The sequence below is a fragment of the Monodelphis domestica genome, chromosome 8, assembly GCF_027887165.1.
Source record: "Monodelphis domestica isolate mMonDom1 chromosome 8, mMonDom1.pri, whole genome shotgun sequence".
In the NCBI taxonomy this organism is placed as follows: domain Eukaryota; kingdom Metazoa; phylum Chordata; class Mammalia; order Didelphimorphia; family Didelphidae; genus Monodelphis; species Monodelphis domestica.
The window spans coordinates 197,752,825-197,771,450 of record NC_077234.1 but is presented as its reverse complement, the minus strand read 5'-3'; the positions used below and the strand labels follow the sequence as shown (position 1 = coordinate 197,771,450).

Sequence of the window (18,626 nt, the reverse complement as noted above, 5' to 3'; positions counted from 1 at the left end):
TGTTTCCTTTGTCTTTTTTTGGTTGTTGAATTCTAATCCTTAAACAGTGGAGCCCCAAACGAGGGAAGATGGTACAATATGGTAGCCAAGCTACTTGAACTGTGGCTTTTCAAGTTTAAATCTGGCAACCAGACAGTATCACCAAAGACACTGATTGCTTCTCATTTGCAGAACTTTCTTCTATGCACTCTAGAAACTATTGCCCCAATGTAATAGGAAATTAAAGTCATTATTTTTAAGACATCCATATTTCAGTACAGGACAAGGATAATGGGATTCTGCTCAGTAGCAGTCAAGACATCTTTGGCGACAGCCCACCATCTCTTCTCATCTTCCCTTCCCTCCCTTCTCTTCATTTATTTATAGAATTTTTCCTTTTCTTCTTTCTCACATATACCTTAAATTTGCCAGTGCCAACCAAGGCATATTGGTTAGTCTTGCTAGTGAAACTGAGGACTAAAAACTCTTTTCTCCGAACTTTTATGTCATGATAAGATCCTGTATTGAAGAACCTAGATCTTCTCCAAACCCAATTCTGTTAAAATATACCACGAAATGAAACTTATTCCTAGTTAATGAAATAATTGATGTTTCCTAGTATATCTAGCAATGGATGCATTTATTGTCCCGCCCACACTTTTTTCACAGTGAAAGGCCTCTCAGTAGTGAACTTTTAAAACTTTTTAATCCAATTTAGACTAAAATTTCCATGAAGGAAGAACCACTTCTCAAATCCAGTAATCACACAGGTAATAGGTTCCATATAGTGTAACAGTTACATTAGTCTCTTATAATAAAAAGTATTATATTTTATGAGGTTTATTAAAGATTATTAGAAATCAAGGATAAAGAAATACAAAATAAGAAAAAAAATGTGCCTAGGGCTGATTAGCCCATTCAATTTCACTTATTACATCTTGAAAGATGCCTGTGCTTAGAAGAGGAAGCAGAGACCTCTTTGGAGGCAGAGAGCCCTTTTAAATACCAAATTGTGTTCTCGCAAAGTTTTCAAGGTTTTTTTTTTTTCCTTCCCTAGTAGGCATCTGTGCATTTACACATTCACCTCTTCCCCCATGTGTCCAGAATTTGTGAAAAGGTTAATTGACATTACAGGTGTCTTTTATGATGGTGAACATGCTAACGGAGTATGGCGGTGATTAGCTAATCTCATTACCCCCAATTATAACCAAAGCAAAAATCGGCATGATCGATCCAAATGCCTCCCCATCCACTTTCTCTTATTTCCACAGCAACAGAGAAGAGAGCGTGAGGCTCGACGGCAACAGGAGAGGGAGCAGAGGAGGAGGGAACAGGAAGAGAAGAGGCGCCTGGAGGACCTGGAGAGAAGGCGGAAGGAAGAGGAGGAGCGGAGAAGGGCTGAGGAAGAGAAGAGAAGAGTGGAGAGGGAGCAGGTGAGTCCCTGGAAGAAGGTGACAACAGAATTATTTCTGAGAATTTGTTTTTTTTGAGGGGTGTTAGAGGTTTAGATTTTTTTTTTAAAATAGGAAAGAGATACACTAACAACTAAAGCAATGCAACTAGGAGTTGCTTGGTAGTTTACTCCTAAATACCATATAAAAACTACATGAAAACTTTAGTGACCTTATTATTCATGTTTAATGGTTACTGAATAGTAATTTATTCCAGAAAAAAGATACCTGGAAATAGCCATTAAGACTAGGGCTGATGCCACAAAAGCTGATAAATCAGGATTAAGACTATAGTTAAATATTATTTTTATTCTTTTGGCCTCATCATAATGGATCTCTTACGATATTGAAAAACTGCTGAATTTAAAAACCAAATTGGCAGAGTTCCAGAAATAAGTAGTAGCAAATTGGATGTTATGGTGAGTGCATATATGGGACATGCATTACATCAAATCACATACTGAAAGGAAGTCAAAGCAAAATTTTTCTCTTATTTTTCTTAAATCACATTTTAATCATTGCATTTTGTTGAGGTCAACTAATGATTTTATTTAGAAACGACCATTAATTCCTGAAACAACATATAGATACAATAATTTGAGTGTGATTCACCTAGCTGTTAAGGTATTTATATGTTTTCTATTCCAGAATTTTATTGGTTTGAACCAGATCACTAACATTATGTTCCCTCATTTTTTGTCTATTAACTTCTTTTGCTTTTAATTGCCTTTAGAAAAAAAAGAAGACATAGTTCAAATACTGTTCTAAACTCACATTTGAAAATACTTACCCTGCCTAATTACGTCTTTCAAATTTGCTTATTCAACTGCTCTCCTTGTTTACTAAACTTAAGTGCCTCAAGTTTTGTAAGAGTTGAGTTTGCATGCACATCAGATTTCACTTTTATTCACTCACTCACTCACTCACTCACTCATTCATTCCACATATATTATTTAGTAAAAACCTATTTGTGCATGTGAATCTCGAAGCTTCAATTTACTGTTGTCCTTCATTGTGCTTGAAGTTGGTGGCTAGTTCGTGGTTTTTAAGTGTGTATTTGTTTTGAAATGTCAGTTATATTTGAAATTAGGAGCTTTAAAGAATTCAGCTACATAAGCTTTCTGATAATTTCTGTAATTTGAGAGATTGATTGGCTGCTGTATTCTAGATGGAAATATTTACAAACTCATAAGTTAAATGAAGATACAGGACTAGAAGTGGTCTGTTAGTGGTGCTTCTAGTTTGTGAATGACATTCTGTCCCTCAAAGAAAAAAAGTTGCAAAAAAAAAATCTAAATATCACTTTTGTGATGCTGTTCTCTTTCTAGCACAAAAATGATTATGATGGCCTTGCTGTAAGAAGCATGCTTTGTGTACATATGTGTTTGTTTGTGTAAATTCATGTTCTGTGCAGTGGGTGATTAACATGCTAGTTTTTGTAGCCTGGACAGGATTTTTTTTTAAAGTAATTTTGAGGTGATAAGGAGAGGAAACAGATGAGTTGGACTCCTTGTGAAAAGATGATGACATTTTAAGTCTGTGTAGGTCAGAAAATAAAATGAGTTTGGTGTCAAAATTAATTTATTGGTGAATATTTGCCATTGCTCATGGCAGCTGTAAGCCTTAGGAGGGCATGGTTGTGGCTGAGGATGATTGAATGGAGAGAGAGATTAGCGATGCAGAGGACAGGTCAGAAGTGAAATGCTTCAGCCAGCATCCTGGGGGGACAACTGGCCTCCAAACCATCTGGGGACTCCAGTTGTAGTTGATGCATCAGGTTGGACTTCCTAAGGAAGTTTGTGTACAGTAAACTGCCGCTTAGCCCCTTCACCAGCCAGAATTCATAGCTACCCCCTTCTTGGGTTTAGTCTCTTTATGGCCACAGCTATGAAAACATAAGGTGGGGGAACGGAGTCTCTGGGGATAAAAGTTCACAAAATGAGAGTGTTTTCCCATGAAAAGAATTCTTAGGGCCTTCAGAAGGACCTTTCTTCATCCCCTGGACCTCTATCCCAGTTTACTTGTGCCCATATCCTTTGCCAGGGCAATAAATTAGGTCATTGTCTCCTTTGGAAAAGAGGGTAGAGAGTAATCTATATTTTTTAAGGTGCTTTCAGATTTTTCATCAGTAAAATGATGGGGAGTACATGACTGTAAGATCCCTATAAAATCTGATAAGCTCTCTTATCTTATCTGAAGTTCACAGAATCATTCTGTGAGTTAGGTATAGGAGAAGCACACTGATTTTCATTTTTCAGATGAAAAAAAACTGGCATAGAACTTAAATGACAAACCCCAAACCGCACAAGGTGTGTCATTGGTGGAGTTTAAAAAGGATTCTGAGTCTCTGATCTGCAGGGCACTAGTTAAATAGTAATCCAAGTCTCTGATTTGCAGGTCACTATTTTATTTATAGCATGACAGTGCCTGCACTTGCAAAATACACATTTCTGCATTTTAAAAACACATTTTTGGGGGGCAGCTCGGCCCCAGCAGATAGAGTATCAGGCCTAGAGTTGGGAGCATAGGAAATCAAATCTGCCTTTAAACAGTTGTGTGATCCTGGGCAAGTCACTTAACCTTGATTTCCTAGTCCCAGCCTCTCCTCTGTTTTTGAATTAAATGTTGATTTAATTCAACATGGGATTGATCCATTGGATCAACAAAAATGGAATGTTTTTGAACTAAAACAAAAGGAAAAGGAGCAGTTTTAAAAAAAAACAACTTAATGGCTTTTCATTTAAAAAAACAAAAACCAAAGAGGATAGCTGAAGACCTGATTTGATTGTTTTCTAAATAGATTTGAGATTTAAAATGGCAGAGCTGATGGCTTTTCCTTATTATTTGTCTAAAGGACTTTCAGGCAACTTCAGAATCATCGAAGAAAAATAACAGATACAATCAGAATTGTTGAAACGCTATGTTTTTGTCATATGCCTTTAAAATGGATAATCTCTGCATGGTATATATGTTAACTCTATTAACCAGAAGTTTTGATTAACCAGAACACCCCCCCCCCCCCAGTTTCCCAGCTATCCCAGATCACCCAGAATTTGCCGTATTGATAAATTGAATTCTTGCTTTTCTTAAAAGTCCATCCTTCATGTCTCATCTGGATGCACACCCGTGTTACGTGTATCAGTGGATCATGTGCTACTATTTGATAATCTTCTAAACAGTCATTTTTTGGGGGGGCCCATCTTAAAGAGTCTTTAAGGCCTTCCATGGAAGGTTTTTTCCAGGCATCTATCCCTAAGGGAACTGTTGCCAAAGATGTTTGGGGAAAGTCGCTCTTGGTGTTTTCCACTCAGGTGGTTCTGATGCTTTCCTTTTGAATCAATTGATTGCTGGGTAATTTCTATGTGACAGGAGTATATCAGGCGACAGCTAGAAGAGGAGCAGCGGCACTTGGAAATCCTTCAGCAGCAGCTGCTCCAGGAGCAGGCCATGTTACTGGTAACGCACTGTATCTGTTTTGTTCCGTAGCTTTAGGGCTCATTTATCCGGCCAGGCCCAGGACCGCCCCCCCTTCCCCCCTCGTCCCCCAGTTGGGCACAGCTGCGCTCCCTGTATGAACAATGGAGTTGGATTAAATGGCCATTTCTGTTAGGGTAGTGGGCTGACAGGCACAACCCTGAGAGGAGGAGGACTCAGTGGTCACACTGCTTTTGGGCCCGTCCAGAGGACGGCATTATTTATTTATTTACTTCAATAAGTGGAACTGTTCTGGTTTTGGTGGTCAAGTTTTTTTTTGTTTGTTTGTTTTGTTTTGTTTTGTTTTATTTAATTTATTTTTTTTGCGCAGACCTTGGCATTCATCGAAAGAATTTAAAGAGTGCCTAACGCTCCGGATTCTAAGCGTACACCACATAAAATTTAAACGGGGGGCATTGGTTTTAGTCATTGTTACTTATGCAGTCTTTGTTCTAAAAAGCATCGCATCTTTATTCAAATCATTACCTTTAGGGGGAAAAGAAAGCCAGGCGTGATTATGGTTAGCAACATTCCGTCAGGTTTTCCTACAGGTACCAGGCCATATAAAAAGCCCTGTCTATTTGCTGCACCAAAAAACAAACAAACATAAAATAAAATAAAAAGGAGAGAAAAAAAGTAGGTGGTCTTTTGTTTCCCCCCTTCAAAGGTTCAATGGATTAATAGTATCCTTGTTGCTTTGATCATTCTCTCCTTGCTAAAGGAATACAGATGGCGGGAGATGGAAGAACACCGGCAGGCGGAGAGGCTTCAGAGGCAGTTACAGCAAGAGCAAGCGTATCTCCTGTCCTTACAGCATGACCACAGGAGGCATCATCAACAGCAGCAACAGCAACAGCAACAACAGCAGCAGCAGCAACAGCAACAGCAACAACAGCAGCAGCAGCAGCAGCAAGAGAGAAATAAACAGAGCTATCATCCCCCAGAAACGAAACCTCACTATGAAGCCGCTGAAAGAGCTCGAGAGGTAACTCACCATCTCCTGGTGGCCTCAGCGATCGGTCAGCGCTCACCCCGCTAGGGAAGAGCAAAGCCACCCTCTCCAGGACGCTGTCTCCGGGCAGGTCTCAGTGGAAACCGTAATGGGCAGTGAGGTAGTCCTGTGGAGGGGAACGCCAGCTCTCCAGCTTTGTGAACCATGGCGAGTCATGTAACCCTGACGGCCTAGCCTTTGCCCTTTTTTTGTCTCTGAATGGATAAGGAGATCGAAGGCAAAGTTTTTTATTCATTCATTCATTCATTCATTCATTCATTCATTTATTTATTTTTATTTGAAGAAAGAGCAATGAAGAGTCAAAGAGTGGGTGAATGCGAAGTGGGGATAATGTAGTTGCATCCTTAAAAATTTTTTAAGTGAGACTTTTGTTTAATTAATTTTTAATTTTTTCCTCTATTTTATTTTTTTGGTATTTTTGACATTCATTTTCTGGTGATATATGTATTACCATGCAAAATATAGTTCCATATTATTTTAAGTGACTTTTGACTAAATTTGTTTTCCTACACCCCTTATGAGGAAAGAGGAAAAAGGGGGCAGCTGTGTGGCTCAGTGGATTGGTAAAGCTAGGCTTTTAGTCTTGGATACTACTTCCTCCCTGGGTGATCTAGCATAAGTCACTCATTCCCCATTGCCTTGCCCTCAACACTCTTCTGCTTTTGAACCAATACACAGTATTGATTCCAAGATGGAACGTGAGGGTTTTTTCAGAAGAAGAGCAAGACAGAGAGACACGAGTCTGGGGGAAGAACCAATGACGTATTCCTGACGTGTTCATCGACTTTTTAGTTGGTAGACAGAGTTACAAATTACTCTGCAGCATTACACGCATAGTGAAATTTGGCCGTGTGTTATAGGCTTCATGAATTTTTCAGATAATTCCAATTTCCTGATTTGATGAGTATTAATTATAATTAATTAATTGAGTCTTAGCACAGAAGGGAGACAGCCAATGGTCTTAAAATGGACTTAAGAAGTTAAGAAATGTGCATTGTACTTATTCTTATGGAGACTAAGGCTGTGATATCACAAAAACATGCTAAACTCCTTCATTATCAACTTAGACTCCCTGGCTTTGGTCCTCTGTATCTAGTGAGAGCTCTTGGTTTTACATGCTAAACTCCTTCATTATTAACTTAGATTCACTGGTTTTGATCCTCTATAACTAGTGATAGCTCTATTAGTTTTTAGAAGTTTGTGATAAAAGACCGGTTTGTTGTTTTACTATTTATTTTTTCCTAGTGGAATATACTATATTTTAAAATTTATTTATTTTTTATATTAAAAAAAAACTATAGTTTTTTTAAAAATGTGCTTTAGTTTTGGATAGCTAGGTGGCCCAGTTGATTGAAAGCCAGGCCAACAGAGGTTCAAATCTATTCTCAGATACTTCCTAGCTGTGTGACCCTGGGCAAGTCACTTCTCCCCCATTGCCTTGCTCTTACCACTCTTCCACCTTGGAACCAATACACAGTATTGATTCTAAGACAAAAGGTAAAGATTAAAAAAAAAATGCTTTCGTTGTATTTATTTTTGGCTATCTTGTACTAACGAACCTCAACAGTCTTCATTTTTTAAGTATTTTCATTTTCCTGAAGCCAATCCTAATGCTGCTTTTTTTGTGTGGCCGCTCAGCTCTGCTCTTTCTAATAACCAAGGACAGCTAAGAAGGCGAAGACGTAGGAGACCCTGTGAGTGTCTGAACTCTAGTTCACTAACAATGAGTTATGTCTTCTATGCAGGTGGAAGATAGATTTAGAAAAACTAACCAAGGCTCCCCTGAAGCACAGTCTAAGCAGACAGGCAAAATTCTGGAGCCACCAGTGCCTTCAAGATCAGAGTCTTTTTCCAATGGCAACTCCGAGTCCGTACACCCTGCACTCCAGAGACCAGTGGAACCACAGGTAGCAGCAGAGGACGCATGGTCGGGTCACGGGGACCGATGTGCATGATTCTCCAGGCTCCAGCCCTGCCTTGGGGCCGCAGTGGAACGGAGAGCAACTGGTTTCATGGACCCTTAGAGAGTTTGAGCAGGAGCACGACAGTTGTTTTAAACAAAGGAAATAGAGATGATGGAGGGGAAAGGACTCCTTTAAAAAGAACCAGCATAGACCTGAGAAATAGTCTTTAAAAGCCTCTGGGTCACTCCATGGATGGAGAGCCAAGCCCTGGCTTCAAATGTGGTCTCAGACCCTCCTTAGCTCTGGGACCCTGAGCCAGTCCCTTAACCCCCATTGCCTAGCCTTAGTGCTCTTCTACCTTGGAACCAATACACAGTTTTATTCTAAGACAGAAGAAAAGTATAAAATAATAATAATAAAAAAAAGGCAACAGCCTATTCATTGATCACTAAGCAGAATACTTGTAGGGGAGATACAGGAGAGTGAGCAGAAGCTCTTTATTGAGCTCATTGTCCAATCTAGTAGAGGAAATGAGACTTGGATGTGTTTAGTGGATAAGCGCAATGTTGAGAGTCCAGTAAAAGAGGTACAAATGCCCCCTTTGAGAAAGATTTTGTCCGCAGGGATGTGAGAATAGCCCAGGGGAAGGAGGAGATTATATTTGAGCCTATCCTGGAAAGGAGGACATAAAGGATTTAGATAGGCAGGCATAAAGATGGGAAATTTGAGGTCATGTTCCAGGAAAAGAGTAATATGTCCGTTTGCCTGGAGCATGGTTTATGAAGTGAAAATTAGTCTAAATCTTTAATAATAGTCATTATATTTTAATAATATATTTAATAATTTATTCTTAATTAAACTTAATTAATAATTCATTACTATATTTTAATGCCTTAATAATAGTATCAATTGAAATTTAGGTTTTAAAGCTTGCAAGGTGTTTTATAAATATAGTACCTTGTTTGAATCTCAAAACAGCCTGGTGAGGGAATTTTTATCATTTATTGATGATAAAAGCAACTGTATAACTTTGGACAAGTCCTTTAACCTTCTTAGACCCATTTTCCGCATTTGTAAAATAAGCAGGATTGGACCCAGTGATTCTTGCGGTTCTTTCCCCTTAGATCTGTCATCCTATGACAGATGAAGGGATTTCTGCATTCTTACTTGAACCAATTAATAGCAGGATTTGAGTACTATCTCAGGATGTGGGAAGCTACCAGTAGCCCCAGGGTCAGAGCTGTGCTTTAGGAATATTGCTCTGGGAGAAGGATCTGAAATCAATTGGAAATAAGAGCCTAGGGAGAAGCTTTTATTTCAGGAATCCAGCCCATAAGAAACAAAGTCCTCCAGCAAGATGGCAGCGGTGAAGAGAATGTGAAAAATATGGCAGAAGTAGCAACAGCTAGATGTAAAAGCTGTCTGGTGGAAGGACGTTTATGATGGATGCCTTCATGGCTTCAAGTTTGGGAGTTTGCCATTGTCAAAAACCAGGAAGTCAGGAGAAGAGGCAGATTAGATTACATTTGATCCTCTTCACTGTAAAAGGTCTAGCACAAAAGATTTCTTTCTGCATCTTGCTTTTGCTTTGAAGGTGAAGCAGCCCCCTGCCTGTATCAGGTCCGAGAGCCCGCTCTCTGCTTTGCGATGCTGCTGCTCGGTATCTGTTTGCCTGTGCTGCTTGTGCATCATTTTTGCTCTGTTAAGTTGGGGGGAGGAGGAATGAATATTGACCGATATAGGGAGCACTCAGCCTGCATTGAAGCAAAGAGCTCACTTTGTTAAAGCCCTGAAAACCTGGCGAGCCACTATCGTAGAAGAGCCAGAAATCTATCCCACCATTTCAAGAGACTTTTAAGAATCTGCCTGAAAAGCTGTATAATGTGGGCCAGTAGGGACCAGGTAGAAGTCTCGTGCAGTTTTTCAGTCTACCTTGGCTAAATGCATACCCTAATTATAGTAGGGTTTTGTTTTAAAACTTCAGATGAGTTTTAATGACATTATTTGGTAACTCTCATTAACTCCTGGAAGTGATTCTCTAGGATATTGGTATTAAGCCTAAAGAATTAATTATAGAAGAAGGAAGAAAAGGAGGGACAAAAAGTTATTCATTGTGGAAAGAGCACCTTTTATTTATTTATTTATTTATTTTTATTTTTGAACCCAGGTTAACATTATAGGGTCTAAGCCAATCCAATCCCCTTCCCTCATTGATACAATCGTAGACTAGAAAGGGAAGGAGAAAGAAAATTAAAAAAGGAAAAAGTTGGAAAGGGAGAGAATGAAATATCAAGAAGAGAATAAAGAGTAGTTGATAGGGTGAAGAATGGCCCAGTTGAGTACTAAGCAATAGAAATGTCCTCAGGTGCCACCCAGGAGCCACTGGGATCTTGGGTTTGTCTGTATACAGTACCAGGAATCACTTGGCCTAGGGTCTCAGTGCTCTTATGTTCCAGAGTGGGTAAAATGGAAAGTGAGGAGGAGGGAAAGGTATTTTCCTAAAATCACAAAGATTTATTAACTAGAAAGGAAATCTTGAGAGTCATCATGAGTATGCAGGGTTACCTAAGGAATTTGGAAAATTGGAGCAGGCTCCTTGGCTTATAGACTGATTTTTCCTCCCATCTATTTAAAGTAGTTCCTAACAGTAATATACTATACTATAATATAGTAACAGTCTATACTGCCCCTCTTGCACAAAAATAGTTCTTGTCTTGTACATTTGTACATCAAGTTCTTGTACATTTTTTATACCTGTGAAACTTTGGAAATACACACTCACATTATTTGTTATAATTTTTCATAATGTTGATACTTGGATCTTATCCTGCCTTTTCCTGGGTGGGGAGGGGGACTCACATTTTTCCTAGATTCTTAAAAAAAAGTGAGTGTATGAATCTCTTTTTTAAAATGAAGGTATTATGTAGGGTGTACCATTAATGCTCATAAAGATGATATAATCAATTTGATTTTGTATCCTACCTTCTTTTCCTATATTATTGTCTTAGAATTCCTTTACGTAATTTAAGTGATTAGTTAAATTCAGCTGATTAATAATTACTGTATTTCTAAATCATTCCCACCACCCTCTTCCCCCTTCCAAAAGGTTAACTAGTGAGTTAAAAGATTAAACTTAAGAAATTTAAACTTTATAAAAGTTAAATAATACTCTATTCCTAAAGATGTCCCATTTATCATGTTAAAAAACTGGGTGTTTAGGGATGTTTGGGGCCATAATTGCTTGAAAAAAGGAGAATGGAGAGGAAAAGATTGAGACAGTGTTTTGAAAAGTTGGGAAGGGGGGGTTGTTTTAGAATGAACTTTTCTGGGATTGTAATGTCACAAAGCATCTGTCTTTAATTTTTTATATGAATGTGCTATTTCTTTGCTAATTGTGTCTGAAATTTAATCTAGCAGGTAATGTGAAGATGGATGTATTTAGGTTTGCATGTTTGGCAGTGGTCTTTATCTTGTGGTTTCTCCTTCTTCCTTCCTTTCTTCCCTCCCCTGCTTTGACATGTGTATGCATGCAACCAGATGGTCCATTAAAACTGTAGCTCTCTAGGTATGCATGGGGGACCCAGACTTCTCGAGTCACGTGGACCTGATCTTATTGCCCATACGCGTGTCCTTGAGGAGACAGACCTTTGTTCCTTTCTATGTGTCATGCCTTCTGAGTCACCCTCTCCCGACGTGTGCACTTCTGTCACTTTCTGCCTTGCCTCCCGCCATCTTGCCTCATTGCCGCCTCTTTGCTTTGGATTTGGTGTTGACTGGAAAGCCAGTTTATGCAGAACGCATTGAATGTTTTATGTTTTGTTTTCTTGTAAGGTACAGTGGTCCCATCTGGCATCTCTCAAGAACAATGTTTCCCCTGTCTCGCGATCCCATTCCTTCAGTGACCCTTCTCCTCCCAAATTTGCACATCACCATCTTCGTTCTCAGGACCCATGTCCACCTTCACGCAGTGAGGTGCTAAGTCAGTGTTCTGACTCTAAGTCGGAGGTATCCGATCCCACCCAAAAGGCTTGGTCTAGATCAGACAGTGACGAGGTGCCTCCAAGGGTAAGGAGTAGACAGAGACAGATGGATACTTTTTTATAAGGGTTTGGTGACTCTTCGCCATAATTAATGGGGCAGTGAAACGTAACAGAAGGGTCTATCCTGTGGGGAGGGACATCAGAAACAGGCACTTGTGCCTAGGCAATGAGAAGTGTAGCAAAAATTATATGGGGGTGAATCAGCTTCCAGACCAAATGGAATTAGCTTCTGTGTTGGCAAATGCCTTAGAATGGCACGCAAAAGCTATTTTGTAATTTATTTTACACTATTAACAAAACATTAAAATACTCTGGAAAAGACTTGAAAGAAAAATTGATCTAAATGGTAGGATCCTCAAATCATTAGAATTCTATTATTTTTTCTTGCTCAAAAGCCATTTTTGTTTTTCCCCATAAGATGATAGAATGATAGAATTCAACAAATAGAGACATTGGGGTAGATTTTTTCCCCCCCTTCTTTTGGAATTTGCTTCTTCTGAATATATCTTTGCTTCCTGCTAGCCTTTCCCTCCTGCGGACCCATGTGTAGATCATTGTTCAGTTCCTTTGAGTGGTTTTTCCTGGTTCTCACATTATCTCAGCAAAATGCTTTGTGTGTTTCCTGCCACTGAAGCTTCATTTAAAGCATCATATTCTTTTTAAATGTCAGACATGCAGGGAGAATGTTTGTGTTGGCTCCATAGGTACCTTAGACTAAGTTCTCTGTCCTCCTCATTGGATCCTTGGGGGGAACCAGAGGAAGCTGCATTAGTCATAGGGAAAGGGGATGGTTGGGCCGATCATACCAGATTGGGTAAAGTGCTTAGAAACTGTTAAAGTGCATCTTTTGTGGGAATAGCTTTTTCTCTCCTTTTTCTCCGTGATGTAATTGTCCTTCTTTCTCTGCCTAAGGTACCTGTGAGAACAACTTCCCGTTCTCCTGTTTTATCTCGCCGTGATTCTCCACTGCAGGGCAGTGGGCAGCAAAATAACCAAGCAGGTCAAAGAAACTCTACGAGGTAAGGGAAGGCCAAATGGTGGGGTCAGGTTTACTCTCTTCTCTTATATAAACTCATCATTCTTTATACTGCCTGTTGGACAAGGCATTGGAGAAGGATGTATTATGTTCAACTGTGTGAATTCTGGATTTTAGATAAAGATTGTTTCTGGAAAATGAAAAACCACTTTGAAAATCTATTGTTTTTCCTTTTGGTAGATGATCAAATGGATAAATAGAAAAATCACTGTGCCATTTTAATAGCTAATAATGAATATAATTGGGGGCAGCTAGGTTGCTCAGTGTCCAGGCCCTAGGGATAGGGGATCTTGAGTTCAAATATGGCCTCAAAAAATTCTTAATCCTCATTAACTAGCCCTTACTTTGCTATCGATTTGGAACCAATACTCAGTATTCATTCTAAGACAGAAAGTAAGGATTTTAAAAAACAAACAAACCTAATTTTAATCCATTGTTAACAGGAATGGGAGGAGGGAATTAAAGGCAAAAGGTTGACATCTCCCTAGTACTGGTGAATGATACAAAATGTTTAGTAAAGAGCTGGCACTGTCCTCCATTTGAAATAGTAATTTCAAATTCCATTTGCCAATCATTAAGTTTTTAAAATGAAAAAAAAAATTAAAACCCTTACCTTCCATCTTAGAATCAACATTGTATTGGTTCGGTTCCAAGGCAGAAGATCAGTTAGGCAGTAGGGGTTAAGTGACTTGCTCAGGTTCACACCGCTAGGAAGTATCTGAGATCAGATTTAAACCTAGGACCTCCCATCTTGCAGGCCTGTCTCTCTATCCCCCGAGCCATCTAACTGCCTCTGCAAGAATAGACATAATATCTCCTGTGTGTTGAAACTTGATATAGCAATAGGAATGCAGATGCTACAGTAGGGTCCTGCTGATGATAACTAACTAGTGAAGCAAAATTCACTTAAGCAGTAATTATGCAAGCATCATGTCTAAGATACTGTGCTAGACTTGGAGATCCAAAAACAACAACATAACAGTTTCCTGCTTTAAGGGAGAAAAGGGATTATATTTTAAAAGGGTTGGATTTTTATAATTCAACAGTGTAATCACCAGGAATTTAATTAATTCCAGAGATTTTTATTTACAATTTCATTACAATATGTAGATAGAGTGAAGAAGAAATCAGAGAGAGGATAAGGTAAGATATCTAGCCTGAGCACTAAGTAATTTACTCCCGGCCCCTCTGGGCAGGGAGAATTCATTTTAGCCAGCCTCAGCAAAGCAAAGGACCCAGGAAGTGTCTCTTAAGAGTAGGTTTCTCCATAGGATAGTTTTTTTCAGAAAAATCCAGCAGTTAAGAGTTAGCCATTCACTTACCATGTATAAGTCTAGTCAGCATATTCTAAAATCTGCCCATTTTCACCAGCCTCCACTCAAAAGCATGAAGAATTCTCTCCAATCTCCACTTCCAAAAACTCAAGAACAGGAAGTGACAGCCCCTTTTAAAGATATTTTCTTTTGTCACTTCCTGTGTTTTCCCCTAATTTTATGTCTACCAATCACAGCTGAAGCTCTGCTCTAGGACTGCCCAGAAGGCAGTTAGTTGATTCTTATTCATTTCCCATTGTCATACACGTGGGTCACAGACCTCCCACTTCATGATTAAGTGGGATATTTGCACATTTTGTAATTAGATCTAAATTGGGCAGATCTTCATACTTAACTTTTAAGTACCTTGTTTATAGTTATGGGGATTAAATCTAAAAATAGACAAAGGTTACAATTTAATCACAATCAGGGGAGAGTTAAGTACTTTCATTGTTCATTTCATTGTTTCATTGTTTCATCTTCACACTGCCCTCAAAGAGCCTTTTGTGGTTCCCACAATTCCATGTTTTTCCCTCCCTTGGATCTCTCAGGAACTCACTTAATCTCTTCTCTGTACTTTTAACTCCAAACTGATTATAATAATATTGGTTTAAATGAGAATGATTTAGACAGTTTTGTCTTCCTACTCAAAACTACATTCCATAAGGGCAGGAATTTTGTCGGTTTCCAGTGTGTGCCATTTGGACCTGTGAATATGCACAGGATTAGTGGGGACTGCCCTCTCCTGGCCCATGTGTGTCAGTAAAATTAAATCCCAGGAAGTTGTTTTGAGGTACTTTGTGAAGATTAAGTGATCACATACCTCCTGAGTAACAAAGGCTGAATTAGCTCCTTAGTAAAATACTAGCACTCCCCCTTTACAGAAGATAGGATAAAGAAGCATAATTTTGTCAAATTAATTCAGTTTTCACATTGGCAAGTGCAAATCTGTAATAGATTTCTTAATTGAGTTCTATTGATAATTCTTTCATGAAAAATAGTAATTTGTTAATCTTTGATAAGATTCTGTTCCTTGATCAGATTGTTGTTATTATTCAGTGGTGCCTGACTCTTTATGCCTCTATTTTGGGTTTTTCTCAGAAAAGTGGTTTGCCATTTCTTTCTCTAGCTCATTTTACAGATGAGGAAACTGAGGCAAAGAGGACTGAGTGACTCATCCAGGCTGGCTGAGGCCAGGTTTGAACTCGGGGAGAGGGGTCTTCCTAACTGTAAACCATAGAGGAGGAGGATCAGTTAATTCACTGCTATATTGAATAAGGATGCTGATTCGTGACCATTCTTTAATTGTCATATAGACATTTTCTCTTTCCCCTCTCTTCCCCCATTCCATTCTCTGACTTAAGCTAAGGGCATAGGCGTTCTTGTGTTAATCTTTAGTTCTAGCATGATGCTCAGTAGAATCCCTGCTTGTCTAAGTAAGAGCCTAAAGCAGCCAAAGGAGAATCTCTTCAGATTAGGAATGAGCCATCACAGAAGGGAAGAAAGAGAAGATAAAAGTGTGCGTGATGAGGATCAGAGGAGAGGCCCAAAGGCCAGTTAGTCTGGCCTCCTCACAAGGACCCTGAGACCCAGTGAAGTTAAGGGACTCGTCTCCCAAACATCACTCAAGTGGGAAACCTCCAAGGCAAGAATGAAAGTTCTCACAGGTATCACAGTGGATAGTATGCTGGTTTCTAGTCAGGAAGATCTGAATTCACATCCAGCATCAGACACTTTTAGCTGTGTGATCCCTGGGTGTGTTACTTAACCCTGTCTACCTCAGTTTCCTTATCTGTAAAATGAGCTGGAGAAGGAAATGGCAAACTACTCCTGGATCTTTGCCAAGAAAATTCTATTGGGGTCAAGAAGAGTCAACTGAGCAATGACTAAATAACAACTCATAGGAAGGGGTACGATCTGTATTTAACTTAAAACTCACAATGTTTTTAAGGGCTCGTAAGAACAAAAAACCATACTGCGGGTTAAAACAGGAGAGCTGCATCTTAGTCCCATTATTGGCTTTTTTCCTTTTGCTTCTCACTCCTGACTTTGGGAGAGTAGTAGACATCACCCCTAGTGGTTTTTCACAGTGAGCATCATTGTCATAGACTACCAATTACTGTTCTGAATTATGTTAGAGGAGTTTTTTCTTTCTTTAAAATACAGATATTATATTATGCCATTTCCTCTCTTCCCTAGGGAGTATAGAAAGCAGAAAAGAATTTGGTGTGCTGTCTTGCTATCAAGCTACACTAACAATGTTCTAGAAAATTGATGTAGATCAATTCTTTCCCAGGAGCTAAATGCATCATTTGATTTATGTTTTCCATTGCATTCCTGTAATTTGAGCTAATGAAATTGACTTTTTTCTGTCTCCCACCCCTTACTCCCTTATCTTTCTCTTTCCAAATAGCAATATTGAACCCAGACTGCTGTGGGAAAGGGTAGAGAAGCTGGTTCCAAGACCTGGCAGTGGTAGCTCCTCAGGTTCAAGTAATTCAGGATCACAGCCAGGGTCTCATCCTGGCTCTCAGAGTGGATCTGGTGAACGCTTCAGAGTGAGATGTACGACTTCCTTTCTCTGTTTTTTTTTTGTTTGTTTCCATTTCTCTGCTTTTCCTCTTCCTAAGAAAGACTCTCACTTTGCTTTGGGGTATTTTTTTTTTAATCCTGAAGCATTATTTATCTAAATATTTCTTTAAACTCTTTTTAGTTTTAATTCATTTAGAAAAAATAATTAAGATTCCTTGTGCTATTAAGACAGGCAAGGGGTTCTTTATATCTCTATTCCTTATAAGGTTATCCCTTGTAGAAGATAAAAATTAAGACAGGGATATATTTAGCAAGTATAGTTCTGCTAACAGGTTCTTTAATTAAGGTCCTGTTGATAATTCTTTTATGGGAAAGAATAATTTTTTATCCTGTTCTTTGATTTTGGAGGAGTGATGGAGAAAAAAATTAGTCAATACATTAATGTATTGATTAAGTCTGGGTGTTGAAAGATTATTGATACCCATCAAGGAGAATCCTCCTGGTTGAATATCAGTTTTTGTGGAATGCTTCCCCTAAGTAAGGAAGAAAAATTGGGGAGTGGGGAAGGTCTCTAATGAAGCTAGATAAGGCTACCTTAAGGTTCTGTATCCTACTTTGGGGACAGGAAGTAGAGATAATATATTTAAACAGTCATCTTCATCTTTTGGGTTTTTTTCCCCTGGGTTTTGGTCTTGACAGCATCATCAAAATCAGAAGGTTCACCATCCCAACGCCATGAAAATGCAACAAAAAAGCCGGAAGAAAAAAAAGAAGTCTTCAGACCTCACAAACCTGCTGTAAGAAAGTTGTTCCCCAAATGTTCTTAATCTTTTTCCTCCCTTTAATTGCTGCTGTCTTTTGTTCTGAGCTTGTAGGATGAGAGGTGGGGAAGTCCTGAGAGTGATTGACTCTCAGCACTGAGAGTTTTAGCTTCCCATTTTATTTGTGGTAACCGTTATAAGAGAGACATGTAAAGTCAGCAAGCAGATATTAAGTACCCATTGTGTGCCAGGCACTATGCAGACTGCCAGAGAAAGAAAAAGTAAAAGCTACCCCTGCCCTCAAGGTGCCCACCATGTAAGGAGATGAAGGAGATGGAGAGCCTGCCTGGAAGGAAGGCAAGAAGACTTAGTTATGTCCCAATTCTGAGCCAATCAATTAACTTCTGATTCTTGAGTCTTCATTTTAAAAAACAAAACCAAAAAACCCAACTTCTGTCTTAGAATTGATATTTTATTTGTTTGTTTGTTTGTTTTTAAATTTTAGAATTGATACTTTAAATCAATTCCAAGTCAAAAGAGCAGTGAGGACTAGGCAATGGTGATTAAATGACTTGCCCAGGATCACATAGCTAGAAAGTGTTTTGATGATAGATTTGAACCTTGGACCTCTCATCTCTAGACTGGGTTCTTTATCCACTCAGTCACTTAGCTGCCCCTGTCTTCTGAGTTCTTTAGGCACATGCTAAGGCCTTAAGATGCAGAGGAAGTGCCTTCTGTTTTCTCACCTTTCAATTCCAGTTAATCACAAGCATATTCCATTTCTTTATCTCAGCCATATAAAAAAAATGGAAATAATTTATGCTTCTATTATATTATTTCTTTGCTTTACATAAAATATACTGGTGTAGTTTTAAAAATTCATCATTTAAAAAAATGGCATCTATATATCCACCCCACAAATAGAGATCTCCAAGGTTCTTTTTTATGCCAATGAGGATGAGGTTTTTGTTTTACCTCAATTTGTATCTCTTTCAGTCTATAGCTCTATACTCTGCACATTGCAGGTGCCTAATAAATGTCTCCTATATTGTATTGAAAAATACAATGATCTTTAAAAATTATTTCAATAATCATTAATAAACCATAATTACCTTATAATGATT

The 18,626-nt window shown here is 38.8% G+C and overlaps 1 protein-coding gene across 20 annotated transcripts in view; it reads left to right on the top strand.

Moving 5' to 3' along the window:
* Positions 1-18,626, top strand: part of MAP4K4 (mitogen-activated protein kinase kinase kinase kinase 4) — a 258,922-nt gene that overhangs the window by 206,080 nt on the left and 34,216 nt on the right. For 4 of the 20 annotated variants that reach the window (XM_056808399.1, XM_056808395.1, XM_056808398.1 and 1 more), the window contains exons 13-20: positions 1,251-1,412; positions 4,800-4,886; positions 5,626-5,889; positions 7,662-7,823; positions 11,652-11,885; positions 12,773-12,879; positions 16,623-16,774; positions 17,441-17,538. In XM_056808399.1, coding sequence (XP_056664377.1) covers positions 1,251-1,412; positions 4,800-4,886; positions 5,626-5,889; positions 7,662-7,823; positions 11,652-11,885; positions 12,773-12,879; positions 16,623-16,774; positions 17,441-17,538 — 1,266 coding nt within the window. The remainder of the gene's footprint in view (positions 1-1,250; positions 1,413-4,799; positions 4,887-5,625; positions 5,890-7,661; positions 7,824-11,651; positions 11,886-12,772; positions 12,880-16,622; positions 16,775-17,440; positions 17,539-18,626) is intronic. The other 16 variants (XM_056808411.1, XM_056808408.1, XM_056808410.1 and 13 more) reach the window with 7 other exon arrangements.